General features: G+C 45.0%; 1 protein-coding gene across 1 annotated transcript; it reads right to left on the bottom strand.

The window, feature by feature from the left end:
• Positions 1 to 321: 321 nt before the first annotated feature.
• On the bottom strand, positions 322 to 9,646 carry LOC104080675 (transcription factor HIVEP3-like). The gene is given in 3 exon segments (XM_009583152.1): positions 322 to 471; positions 4,534 to 6,148; positions 6,150 to 9,646. Coding segments are annotated over 3 exon segments (5,262 nt in total).
• Positions 9,647 to 14,311: the final 4,665 nt, after the last annotated feature.

The following is a 14,311-nucleotide window of genomic DNA, read 5'->3' as shown; positions in this document are numbered from 1 at the left end:
TGCAGCACACCCCGTCACATCAGAGACAGCTGCAGGACGTGTTTGTGCTCTTCAGCCATCTTCGCTCAACCACCCGCTCGGAAAGGAGATCGAGGTGCTTGCTAACTTGAAGACAACTCAGAAAAAGAAAATCAATGCAGTCCAGAGTATCTACTGATCTCAAGGGCCAGGTTTTTACAGTGGATGTGGAAAGTAAGCTGAAATCCAACTACATCTGGCCTTCTCCTGCTCACCTCCACGTGGCACCTTCACTGACTTGCCGTCATGGTTATCAGTAACTCCTACACAATGTGACACAGAGAGAGAAATAAAATGAGACACTTACCCTCCTTCAAAGATCTTGATCCTGACTGGCTCCCCTCTTTTGGTCACAAGAGCCTCTTCTTCTGATTTTCCTCTTTTATCCTCTTCCTTCTCAGCTCTAGTTATATCTTTTCGACCTTCATTAGAAAGGAGCGAAGGCAAATGAACCTATCTCCCCAAAAGAGCAAAACAATCATTGATTACACACAAAATCACTCTAAGACAGACACAGACCAAACAGCCTCAGAAAGAGCCAGCAACCTACCGCACACGCTGCTCCTGACAGCTAAGTGCAGTAATTAGGACATCCTCTTAACAAACAGGGCCTCTGCTTCTGGATTTTGAGCCCTGCTGGTTATGATGTATTTACAGTGACCGCTTACAAGTTTTTAAAGCACCCCCTGCATATGGTGGCTCAATATTATCCAGCTCTTGCCAACTGGAAAACTGAGACATAAAGAGAAGTGTCTTGGCTGGGGTCACTCTGAGCGTGTGGTGCAGCCATGGGTCTCTGTTCCCAAATCCACTGCTCTGTCCTCTAATACATACATCTACAAAGGTCTAGAGACGAGGCATCTGTAGAATTCATATATTTAACCTCAGCCTTTGGGTTTCCCCCACATACACACAAATTTGGACTTTAGCCATCTAAACTCGATGTAAATCACTTGACAGTCAAAGCTCTCGGGTGATTTCCTTTCGACGAAACCCTGTTGCCAAGGGCACAGTACAGAGAAAGCCACAAAACCAATGGGAGAAAATAATCCTCAACCTCCCCAGATGTTCCCAGGGTGGAATTTTCTTTTCCGCTGTTAAACTTGCCACCCCTTGTTTAGACCCAGGTTCAAGTCATGCACTGACATCTCATCTAGCATGTTTAACGTTATTTGTTATAGTATACGGACCTAAACATTAGAGCTTCCTCTCTAGCTCTGTACGATGCAAGGGGAGCTCCCCACACCTGGAATGAAATCTTGGGAAGTTGTCCCCCTACAACCTAACAGTACAAATAACAGGGGTCTCCAAAGCTCTGAAAGAGGAAAGCAGATTACCTTTCACCCAGGTTACTTTTTACACAAATGCAAGAATATCTTTGAAGTTCAACTGAATTATCCATATCCTCACTTTATATATAATTTATGGAAAAGACTAAAGGCATTTGAGAGACCAGGGTTATTAGAGGGATTTTGGCCTGAACGTAGCCAACAAACTGGCAGAAGTCTAAAGCAGAGCTGGTCACCCTAAGAGTGGCAGCTCTCAAGGGTGATTCATCTGCCCTACCTTAGACACTTATCTTAAGGGGGGAATGAATCACCCAAGAGGTGCCTCTTTGTCTCCCATGGTTATACGGGAAGCCAAGAGCAACTAGCTCAAACTGAGACATGCAAAATTCAGTGGGATGTAACCCAGCCTCCACAGCAGCATGCTGCTGGTACGACCATCAGATTTGCAGCAGGAGGAGGGATGGACTCACTAAAAAATAGCTTTGCAAAATTGAGGTCAAACATTTCAAATTTGCCCAGTAATTTGCCCAGCTTAGCAAATTAAACGCACCTGGGACTGCTCTCTGCCCTGAGGGCCAGGTCACACAGATTAGCCCATGTCCACACCATCAGACCCATAGACCCTTCCTAGATGCCTCCTGGGAGTGGTCCCTGTCCTGTCCTATCTCCCTAAATGTGTCCAGGAATGTCTCGGGAGAGGGCTATCAGCCCAGGACAGAACTGTGCCAGGAACCATTTTAACAATTTAACAGCAGAAACGGTCTCAACCTGGTGTCTCTGGGCATGGAGACGTCTGCGCTTGGAGGAAATCAGTGGCAGGAGACACACTGAGCACCTTCAAAAACTAAACCTTGGCCATTATGACTTCACCTCCTGATATGAGCTACACGCTTGTAACAATGCTAGTGATAACCTTCCCAGTTCAGTTCCTAATTTACTGAGGAATACAAAACAATTGACTTTCTAGATGTAGCATGAGGTTTATTTATTGCAACTTTTGAAAGCACAAAACATAGACAGATGAAAGGCACCACAGAGAGCCAAAATCATACAGTCACTACTATCCCCTTTTACAATCTTGTTTAATTTACAAAGTGTGCAAGCCCGATACAGTGTAATTAGCCATCCCTACATGCACGCTGGAGCCTACAGTCACTTCAGAATTGATCTGCTCAGTAAATCCCACAGGTAATTTAAAAACCAAGCCAAGTACGTAGACAGTATATACAGTACTACTGCTTGCTGGTAGCTTGCTGCATGCATAATTGTACAAAATATTAGAGCTGTTTCACATTTTCTGTTGTGTTGACTGATAACTTATAGTTACATGAAGAAGAACATATTTAAGGGAAATAGCTAGAGCAGAGTTAACCAAAGGTTGAACTTTCAACCTTTGATTGATGTTACTGCTACGCAGCTCCTGTTAATTGTATCTTCCTGAGCAACCAGCAACGCTACTTCCTAATCTGTGCCAGTCACATGTATTTTAAAAACTAAACTGAGGGTTTCCCTCCCACTGATCGTCTAATCAAAAATTATTTCTCTGCTTGGCATAAGGTCAATTTATCTCCATTGAAATTAACATAATTTCTGCAAACCCCACTCCTTTAAGCAGCAGGTATTAATATTAGATTTAGGCTACACTATTTTCTAGGTGAATTTGGCAGAACAAACTCTTCCTTTTGCAAATTGTACCGTGAAAACCTTGACTTTCACCACCAGTCAGCTTATAGGGTTTTGTCTAAAAAGTTTTTGAGTCTTTTGAGCAAACGCATGCAGTGAAATATGTATTTTGATGACTAAGGGCTGAACCATTCCTGTCTAGAGCTTAACCTTTAACTTCAGGGTATGAGGGTCTCGTTAATTCTGAAACACACACCTGGTGTGCATTTTAGCACCATGTCAAAAAGCAAAGCTCAGAGGAGCACAGGCACTTCTATTAGAGAATGAAATCAAGGATTGTGCGACACCATTCAGATAAAATCCTTTGAAAAAGAGTGCATAAATATCAAGCATTAGTGTGGTTATTGCACTGCACAGGTAATTATCTGCCTATATGTCCCCAGAAATTCTGTCTTTTGGATTTCTGCAGAAGAATGATGGAAATGCTGAATAGAAATAAAGATTTATTGAATCAAAGTGACTCCACTGTGTATTTTAAGACATATTTATAAGCAGCAGCTGCAGCAGCGATTATGATAAATTTAATATTCAGAGTTCATTTCATGATACAGAAATAAAATGAATAATCCATCAATATAAATTGACTTGAGATGAATATCAAATTGCAAAATCTTTAGAGCAATTCTGTTTGCTAACCTACATGAACATGATCTGGATTAAAGGGATCTGTACAGTTCAGCATTAACCAAGAGGGGAAAAGTCTGGCCTCAAAATGAGATACAAAACACTAGGCAGTTACCAGAAGTGTCTTAAAGACTTCTGTGCCCATATGGCCAATGCCTCTGGTGAGCTCTGCCCCTGTGAAGCCATTTGCCTTGCTCCCCTTAACTCTAGAGTCTGGTATAAAATATTCTGAGATACCTGGAAAAGCAGGTAGACAGCTAAGGACATTAACTAAATGGACTAAACACCACGGGTGTTTTAACAAGACTCCATGTCTAACCTACTGAGGCACTTTTATAAATGTCACTGCATGCCTTTACGCTTCTTTGGGCGCCTAAATACACTTGCAAATCTCCCTTTAATATTTTTAAATACTTTTAAGCATGCCTCTCCATGTTCATTAATGTAAGATCAGTAGATGCACAACCAGACAGAATCCCATTTCCCCAAGGTAATCCTTTTTCATTTATAACATGCAAAATGTAGGGAATTATAACAGCATTTATAAAAAAAAAAGTTGTAAAGCTATTTGAAATATCAAGACAAATGCAAATCAAGTCTAATCCTTTGTGCTTGAGCAGTGGCAGTTCATGGTGCGGTGGTGATTCCTACATGCTCTTTTGATTACAAGGCAAGTAGAAACTGGAGAAAAGAAATATGGCACATTGCCTTGCAGCAGGCTTGCCTTTTTTTTTTTTTTTTTGGATTACAGTGGGTTTTAGCTTCTTCATTCTAAAAGTTTCACTGAGAACAAGTGCTTACCAAACTGAGAGAGGGATGAATAAACTCCTATTAAACTAAGAATAGCAATTCCCCGTCCCTCGTCCCCCTGTTCCCATGTATCCAAATGGATGAGGAGAAATATATAGGATTGCATTACCTCTGTCATTTTTGGCTTCCTGGAGCTGGACGGGACAAGCCTGCCTGCCTCTGGACGTGGAGCAGTAGCCATGGTGTAGGTTTCCTTGCTCACCTTCTGCTTGGACCTCAGGAGGGACAGGGCTGCTTTAGTGGATATACCCGGAAGGTTGGGATTATACAAACTAATACACCAGCTGGCATACACTGAAGACCGTCGATCAACTTGCTGGATATGATTTGGCTTTATGTAGTTTAAATAGCACCAACTGACATTAGTGGTTGTGTGGAGACTGGGGAACTGAAGTACCTTCTTCGTATCTGTACCTTCTCGAGACTTCATTGCACTATGAGTGACCTCAGACAGAGGTGCAGGGCTTGGAGGGTTTGGTGGAGACTGCTCCACCAGTTCTTTGGAGTCTTCTTTCTTCACAGGTTGCAAAGGTGCCTTGCTGAGGAATTGCTTGCCAGCTGGCTGCTTATACTCTTCCAGTGCCTCAAAACTTGGAGAACCTGAATGGGACACAGCTTGCTGCAAAGTACTCGGGATTTCCTTTGGCTCCGACTGCTCTAAGGACAAACTAGGTGGTGTTTCAACCTCGACCCTGCCTTGGCTTTCTGCAATAAAGTGAGATTTATCCTGCTTTTTCCCTTCTTCTATTGCACTGGGTGGCTTCACCACTTCCAACTTCTCTTCTGCTTCAGACACTTCCTCCTCTTTCACTCTCTTCTGCTGTTGTGTTTCCATTGTCAGCTCCAGACTACCAGCTGGAGAGAGCATCCTTTTGCTTCCACCGACCGTTGATGGGCCTCCTTCCAGTCCGAGGATGCTGTCTGATGGGGAGGTGAGTGGCATATAGCCTTTTCGTTCTGGTAAGGGCAAGGGCACTCTCAGATATGGGCTCTGGAAAATGCTTCTTTGATCCTCTGTGATCATCTGTGCCAGATCGAAGCCTAGTCCATGAACATCGGCGCTACAGACCAGGGTACCCTTGGGCTGGCGATCATCAAATTTTGGGAGAACGATAGAAGAGGAACTGCACTGGGATTGAGTGACCAGAATCTGGGAAAGCGTTGTGTACATCGCACTCCCATAGGACGGCATATTTGTCTGTATGCGAACGGGGACTACAAGCGACACCATTGGGTCTGACCGCGAAGGAACAACAAGCTGAGATGCGGATATGGACACCGAAGGACTTGTCGTGCAGGTCAAAGGATGCAACCTACTGTCTGAGCCGTATTCTGTGCACGGGGAAAGACTGGAGGTTCCTGCTGCTGGGAATAAACTGGATTTGATCTGTGGTAAATGTCCACCAGCTTCACCTGGCAACTGGAGAGCAAACTGAGACTGAAGAGGCAGAAAAAAGGCTGAAGGGATTGGTGAGGAGCCAGGATAATGCACCGGCAGGAATGAAGGATGCTGCCTGAAGGGCACCTCAGCAGGGTGAGACATTAAGGGAGCAGCGATATGAAGCGGGCCCGGGTGGACGAGCGTTTGCGGGAGAGGCAGTGGTGGGGTCTGAAATATGGAAGGAGGAATCTGAGGCATGGTGAACTGAGCGGAGAGGATGTCAGACATAGTGTGCGCGGCGAAGAGCTCTGCAGTCTGCCCTGGCTGTGGCAGGAGGTGCTGGGATAGAAACTTGTGGGGACATGAACTGCTTTTCGTGCAGCGTTAGCTGTGGTACGGGATGATGAAACACTTGCAGAGCTTCTGTGTATGGCTGGGTATACGCTGGCGGAGGGCTGTCTTTTGGCTGACTCTTTTCACTCGGGTAGGTACCATGAGAGGGCAAAGGGGATGAAGGCGTTGGCTGATGGGGCAAACTTGTTGAAGGAGGTTTACTTGAAGAAGGAATTGGATCTTCTGCCTCTGGCCGGCCTGTTGGGGCTGAGTCTGGCTCATGCTCCGGGTGTCTAGTGAGGGACGCCTGCCTAACTAGAAAGCATTTCCTTCTCTCCTGTGGAGCCGAGGAGGCTGAGGGGCCGGGGGTTGAGGCAGGGGTGGACGACAAGCTCCCGTAGTCAAATGATTTACTGCGGGTCTCTGACATCTGGGAAGGATGTGACACATTCGGTGTCTGCTCAGAGGCAGATCTCCGCATTTCCCTGGAATGATGATGGTGGCTTGGTACCATCAACATATGTGAGCCAACGCCAGGAGGCTTTGGGTGGGATTCAGAGGGCTGGCTGGTCGGCTCCGACTTGCTGTGATCTTCACGATCAAACGACACAGAGTGGCTGGAGCCGTGGGATATGCTGCTTTCCTGACTCGGGCTTCGGGTGAGAGAGACCGACTCAAAACTGGACTCTCCGGAGGACTGAGCCATTTCTGCCAGCCGCAGCCTCTTCTTTTTTGGTGGGAGTTTCTCTGCAGGGAGCTGAGAAAGGGTCTGGCTCCTCTGCGGCCACTGAAATTCCTCCGTTTTCTCTGGCTCTTTCGGAGGAGGCTCTGGCTCCGTTTCTGGTCTGTCAGGCTCTTCCGTGACCAGAATCTCTGGGACCTGGATGTTGGGCTGGCGTACCAGCTTGGGCTGCAGGGAGTGAGGCGGTCGGCTGTGCTGGGGTGTTGGCTGAGACGAGTACTGTGACAAGGGTTTCTCTTCTCCTTCCAAGCTGCTCGCCTGCTCGATAGAGTCAGACTTCTCAAAGGAGCTCGTATGCTGGATGACGGAGATCTCCTTTGCGGTTGTTCTTCTCTCTTTGCCCTCCGCACTCGAAGCCGGTTTGGTATTCCTGGAATGAAAGCTGGCACTGACATCAGAAGGTGCGGATTTACCCGGATCTGCTGGTGACTTAACGGATTCACGGGTTAGGTTTAAAGCGACATCGGATGATGCCGGGTTTGCAAACTGAGCCCCTGGCCCAGAACTGGAGGAGGGAGTGTCAGACAACTCGAAAGCTGGAGGCTCCTCGTCATCACCGAGACTCTTTTCCTTTCGTCTTTTTCGGAGGGGGGTGAGCTCCAAACTGCTCCCTAGCTTGTAATGCATCATCTGGGGCCACGTGTCAGGATCCGCAACACTTTTCTCAGTCTCTGAAGAGGTATGGGAAGTGGAAGAGCGAGGCTTTGAGACCTGCAGTTCTGAACAGTAGTATTTCTTATGGGCTTCATAATTGTCCCTTTTCTTATACCGAGCACCACATATGTTACACTCATACATGAACCCTTTAACTTTCGGACCCTTCCTTGACTTTTTGGTAAGATCGCTTTCCTTGGTTTCAGGTTCCTCAGGAGGTTTGGAAACAGTTTCTTTGTTTGCAGAGCTAACCTCCTCCGAGACGTATTCTACTCCCAAAGGTAGCTCAATAGCTGGTTGTCGTTTTAGCATTCGAGGATGGGAAGAAAACGCTTGACTGCGGCTTAAGACTTCAGGCTCCATGATGTGATCATCAAATGAATAGCTACCTCTAAAGGTATGTGGGGAGCTTATAGTGCATGCAGCAGAAGGCATTGAGTGGCTTCTTAGGAGAGGCACTGTCTCTGTGGCACTGTGGGATTGCTGAAGTGACAACAATGATTGTTCGGGCTTAATTTTTTCACTGTGGGATGTCAACACTTTCGATGCATCCAACTGGCTACTGGAACCAGACTTGATATCAAACTGAAACGGTTCTCTATATACACCAGACTTTGGAGATTCAATGCTGCTACGTCTAGATAAAGAGCTTCTTCTAGGCTTAACGCTATCTATTTCACTGGTATCTACAACAGCTTCATTAATTGTAATTAGCTTAGTGATGTGTTCAATAACCTGTGTTCTAGGCACAGATAACGGTACCATACTAGGTTTCTCTTCGGTAGACAGGTGCGGAAACCCCTGGGTTGTGTTTGCAGCTAACGCTGCAGTCCTTTGCCCAATTCTACCACATTTCCCAAAAATAATTTCTGCATAAGATTTTGCGTTAGTATTTGGTGGGCTGATCTGCTGCTCTGCACTTTCTGATCTTGAGAAGTAGCCTGACTCGGTACTCCCTTTGCTCCCAGGGCTCAGGAAAGCTTGTTCATCTATGACCTTCTTCCGTTCGCTTAAGCGGAGTGCAAGCTTCTGCTTTATAGTATGGGTATCTTCAGATTTATGGCTCAGAGCATGGTCTGAAGATGGCTCCACAAACTGGGTGCTGTCCTCAAGAGACTGAGACATACTGGAATGAGACAACGAACACCGGTCGTGGCTGGAGCCTTGGCTCCCTCCACTCAGCAAACTACTGGACAACAGGGTGTGCTTCCGCCTGGGTGAGAGCTCCACCGAATGGCCCGACATCGCACCCGTTTCCTCCTCCGAATCTGTGCTTTCTCCTTCTGTCGGCTCTTCGAAGTCCTCCCCACCAATCCTTTCCATTTCCAAGCTCGATGGATACATCTCTGCTCCGATCCCTGAGGCCAGCCCAGCTTTTATTCGATGAGCATGAGATTTCCTATGTTTATACAAATTGCTCTTAGTCTTAAAAGAAAAGCCACATGGAATGCAAGGGTATGGCCTCTCACCCGTGTGTGACCTGATATGTTTTTGGAGCACACTTGGCTTCGCACAAGGCCTGCTGCAGTACTGGCAAATATATTTGCCTGGCTTCTGAGGTTTCTTTTCCTTCTTGTGCACTTCCTCAGCTTGTTTTAAGGAAACCTGCGAAGGGCGAGGGATATAGACCTTTTGAACGGACGGCATGTCCTCTCCAGGAATGATCGGTGAATGGGAAGGTAAGAGCTGGCCGTGGTGAGAGTGAAGCCCGGGTGATGAAAAGGAGCCAGAGGGACCTGGTCGTACTGGATCAACTAGCTGCCATGTGGGACCTTCAAGGACATGCTCTGGTTTCCCAGGAGACATAAATGCTGGTGACAGTGGGTGCTGCTGAAGCTGCGAGACGTGGGGAGGATGTTCAAAAGAGGAAGGCTTAGGTTGCTTCTGATGTCCAGTCTTCTCCTGAGACTCCTCTCTTGGAATCGGCAAAGAACCAGAAAAGTGCTGCTGTGGTATGATATCTCGGAGAGGGGTTCCTTGCGAAGAAGCAGAGCTGCCCTGGTACGTAGCTGCGGATGAAATACTGGCTTGGAAAGCCTCTCCTTTGGGAAGCCTCTTTCTTGGACTTTCCTCAGCCTTTTTTGTGCTCTTCTGGCTTTGTTCAGGATCCATGACCTTAAAAGGGTCTTTGAATGCTATTTCGGGAAGGTTTTGGCAGGCTTCATTTACAAATAATAAAGGTCTCTTCTGTAGATTCCCTGTTTTGCCTGCATTTGCTACGAAGCTGGAGCCGCCAGGAGATGGTTGTTGATTTAAGATTTTACTAAAGTGTCACTAGTTGCTATTTGATTCAAAAAAAAAATGTTTCAAGGTCAATAAAGTTCACATTGGTAACACATGACAAACTACTTCAAAGAGAGAAAACTTTCCAAAACTTTTAGTCCAAATATTTTCCTTGTGAACTTGGTTAAGGCTTTAAACCTTGCCATTTTATTTCAGTTGACAGTGGCAAGCCTTCAAAGTCAAGATGCAACCCACAATGTGTCTCTTGTTTGTTATGCAAACCTTTGAAAACTTGAGACTTTAGTGCTCATCTCATAATGATCTTTTTTTCTTGTGCAAGGAAAATAACACTGAACGGTGTATGTCCCCCTGTCTTCCTTCTGTTCCACTTTTGAGTTCAAAAGCCTTGGAAAAGTATTTCCCACATTTCTGTAATTACATCCAAAAGAAAACAAACAGAAAAAAATTACTTCAGTATTTGTATTTAAGTAATTGAATGCTGTTACTTTTATAGAGGATGACAGCAAATATTTTGCACAAAAGAAATTCAGAATAACTGATTGAATGTCTACCATTCATGAGACATTACTTTTAATGGTAATCTAAACATAAATTGTATTAAGTCAAACCTCAGGGACTCATGCTCAGTTTAATGCACACATAACCTGGCACTGTAGCAGTAACTAAAGACAGTAACTTGAAACACAGACAGTTTTGAAAAATGTATTAAAATGGTTTCAAACTTGAATTCCTTTTAATCTCCTGCAAACATTTATGGTTTTACAATTTTTCATAATTATATTTCTCTTCCAAACAGGCTACACAGTAAAGCTGACTAAATACAAAGCACTGCCTAATGTAGCACATACATTCACTGACAAATAAAAAGCAAATCTCTTCTGCATAAAAACAGCTCTTAAGCTTGCAATGATCTTCAGTGTCATTTACAACAATAGCAGGTAAAGAGAAAGCACACACACTCTTTTACTGAAATGTTGCCTCTTTAATTTCCTGCCTTTTGCTACCGAACAATGGTGCAAACCCAACTTCTATAGCATGCACATCTTTCGTACAGGCGGGATGTTGAAATTGGCTGTCTATAAAGGGGAACCCTTCTCACAATGAGTTTGAATGGGAGGCTCTATTAAACCTACCACTTTTGTCAGCAAATACAGCTATTAATGAGACACTCGGGGAGGAAATACTCTGATTCCACTGAAATAAGACAGGATCACCAAGAGATGGAATAGAAAATGGGTGGGGTATTCCTAAGGAAAATAAGGATGGTGCTTTTTAAGTGAAGCAAATTGATACATGTAATTTACAATGAGAAAAGAAATCTCTTCCTTCTTTACAAAGCTATTATCTGCCTTAAGGTGCAGTGCCTTGCTATGACAGAATTGCATTGGTTTAATTATGGGAAATTGCTCAAAGCCCTGCTGCTTTGATGCGGCCCCATGCAGGGGGAGGGTGTGTGGATGAGGCTGAAGTGTAAACCCGGCAAAACAGGGAAGCACAGGGGACTGAGATTTTAGCTGCACTATGGCCCAACTTTATCTTGAGGAGCAACAGTGAAGAGCCAGCAGAAGAGGCTGGCTGTGTTCAACATTAAGTCCTCCAAGGATTACCCACTCCTTATTCATCCCTGCAACCCTGTGGACACTCCACATTCAATGAGAAAAGAGAGACGTGGAGTGTAAGGTAACTCAGTTTAATTTAGCAGAGTCTAAAGATATGGTAACACCCTAGGATACATCATGACCAACTAGACTTTACAAAAGTGGTCAAAAACTGGCTATTCTTTGGGCAGGATTGATTTCACCTAACCTTACACGGCCAAAAGTCAGGGTTCAAGTCCTTAGACACACCTCCCTATACTATCACTGAGAAAGGCAGGTGCCAATGAGGCACCCCATGGGGTCAATGCATCCCACAGTAAGGTCTCAGTTCAGTGAGACTGGTTGCCCTGAGACGTCATCTCTTATTGACTGAATTAGTGGCTTACTTACTTCACCTTCCTTTTCCCCCAATATAGGTTCTGTTCCCCTCCAGCATGAGCTTTGCATCTTCCCAGGGCCTGCAGAGCACCTACACTTGCCCCAACTTGCTAAGAAAGGTGCCTCATGTTTATGGGCTCATTGCTGTGAGGAGTAATTAATTACATTTTGAAACCCCTTTTTAGAGAGTGCTGGCTCCTCGATGCTGACTAACACTGACCGTGGTCTAGGCTGGACTTAGAGCACTGTACTTACAGCACAGGACTTACTCAAGATCAAAGACAGTTGTGGAGCTGATTTATCGTGTTGATTTTTGCCCAAGATGCTGTTCTTTGCCCCACTCATGACACACAGAGCATATTAACTTGGTAGAAGTGGATTTAAGCAGAGACTTCTTCAGCAAGCGCAAGGTGAACACTGCCTCCCACGAGCTCAAGCACTCACATTTAAGAACTGCCAACTCAAGAATGCCTGAAAAACATTTTAATACTGTGTTTTCCGCTATAGGTTCCATATCCACTCTTAAGTGTACAATAATTAAGGTTGTGAGGAAGCTTCCTGAGATGATTCAATATCATCCCAAATGTTCAGACCATCCTCAGCCTCCTCTGATGAACACATGGGCCCCAGATGATTTTCTTAGGAACTCTGCATGAACGTTAACATTTAAAGAATTGGTCAACAAACAAGCACACCTGCTGCCTACAGCAGCGAGCACAGCCATTCTGGGGCAATTCAGGCTACTTTCTACATATTTTTTCCATTACTGGAAATGGCCCCTGGAATGGCAATGGCAAAAGATAATTCTCCTAGCTGGATGCAGTTACTCCAGATTGATATCTCTCCAAGGAAAATTCAACAGTGCAAAATAAAGTGGCAGAAAAAATGAAGTCCACCCAGCTAAAAATTGGAGGAGGGTTTCTCTGCTAAGAACTTAGAGGCGCGGTAGAGGAAGGGAATGAGAGCTTCCAAAAAGCTGGCTGCAGATGCCTAACACTGCTCTGCCCACCTCAGACACAACCTCGAGTAGCTAAGGAGCGTCTCGCTGCATTACATCAGATAAGAGGTCTTGTTCCCGCTGCTCTCTCTTCTGCCTGATGCATCCCTCCAGCTGGCAGAGACGAGGGGGCTGGCGCGGGCCGGCCCTCTGCAGAGCTGCTCTGCACACAGACAGTTTCCTACTGGCTCCTTCTGGAAATGCAATGGGACTAACGCGGGTGGGAAAACCTACTTTTTTTTTTTTTCTTCCTCATTTTCCTTCCAGTTTCTATTCTCTTTACTTTGGTCAAAATCTATCTTCAGACTTCAGCCTTTTAATACTCATTACACTTTCCCAATTCTCCCATTTTTTCTCAGAAAAGGCACATCTTTTGCTTTTACTTTCATCTCCTCCTCCTCATGACCCGAGTAGCTGCTTCTCTCTGTCATGTGCCTCTACTATTTTTGCTTATCACTTTCACTTAGCATGTGTTCTGCACTGCGCTCTCTGTAGAACAGCACAACAGCAGCTAACGCACAGCAAGGCAGTGCATGGCATTGACACAACATCGGCAAATCTTTAAGAAAAAAATCACATGGATTTTATGGCACATGGTTTCCAGCTGCTAACATTGCATGTCTGTGGCCAAATCCAAAGTACAGGCACTAAAACTGGGGATTCCAGCTATTATTTCTATTCAAACATAATTTCTTAGGGTTTCACTTGAAATGCAATGGAGCGAACATGAACAGAAATGCCTGTTTCATTCGCAATGACGGAAACAAAGACTGCCACCCTGATGAAAGAAATCAATGACAAAATTCCTCTGATTTTAATAGGACCAGAATTTTACCCTAAAGCCTGAGATAAAATGCTTAGAAATGCTTTTTTAGAAAGTCACAGTTGTTGGTATTTTGAATTACCTTATTATAGCTGAAATGAATTCCTGCAAAGAGGCCCAGGCACACAGTCTCTCCCAATCCTAAACCTCACCTAAGTCCTCCTAAAGGGTTTGAGGAAGAGCTAACCAGAGTCAAGCCTTAGGCTGGTCCCTCTGTGCCTGGGACTGTCACCACGTATATGCAGCCATGCACCCAAACAAGGTCTTTACCGTTGGATTTGTGATTGAGACCCCCCATAAGTGGGAAAAGAAGTGCTGCAGGCTGCACCTGACACCTGAGCTCCAGGTGGGAACATCACTGAAAAGACATTTGAAGGCATCAGGCCTTTCTCTACATTGTGGTTGGCCTCCAGAATTAATTCCTTTCAAGTGACATGTGGGAAACTGAAGTGCTTGGCTTTCTGTCACTTGCCTTTTGTTTCCAGGACACTGAAACATCCCATTACAGCAGATCCTGAAAACCCTGTTGGTGGCAAAACTCTGCTGTTTGCAATACTCAAGCAGATGGAAGGATTTTCTCTGCTGTTTGGTCCTGTCCCAGACAGATCAAGATCCAGTGTGATTAGTGGGAAGCTATTACAACTCTGCCTTTTCTATACTATTCCAACCATAACAGCATTTTCTTCTATACACCAAATTTTAGCCTGTTTTTAAGGATGCCAGGCTTATGTAAGAAT

The sequence above is a fragment of the Fulmarus glacialis genome, unplaced genomic scaffold, assembly GCF_000690835.1.
Source record: "Fulmarus glacialis isolate BGI_N327 unplaced genomic scaffold, ASM69083v1 scaffold4018, whole genome shotgun sequence".
Lineage (NCBI taxonomy): Eukaryota > Metazoa > Chordata > Aves > Procellariiformes > Procellariidae > Fulmarus > Fulmarus glacialis.
This window is presented reverse-complemented; position numbering and strand designations above follow the sequence as displayed.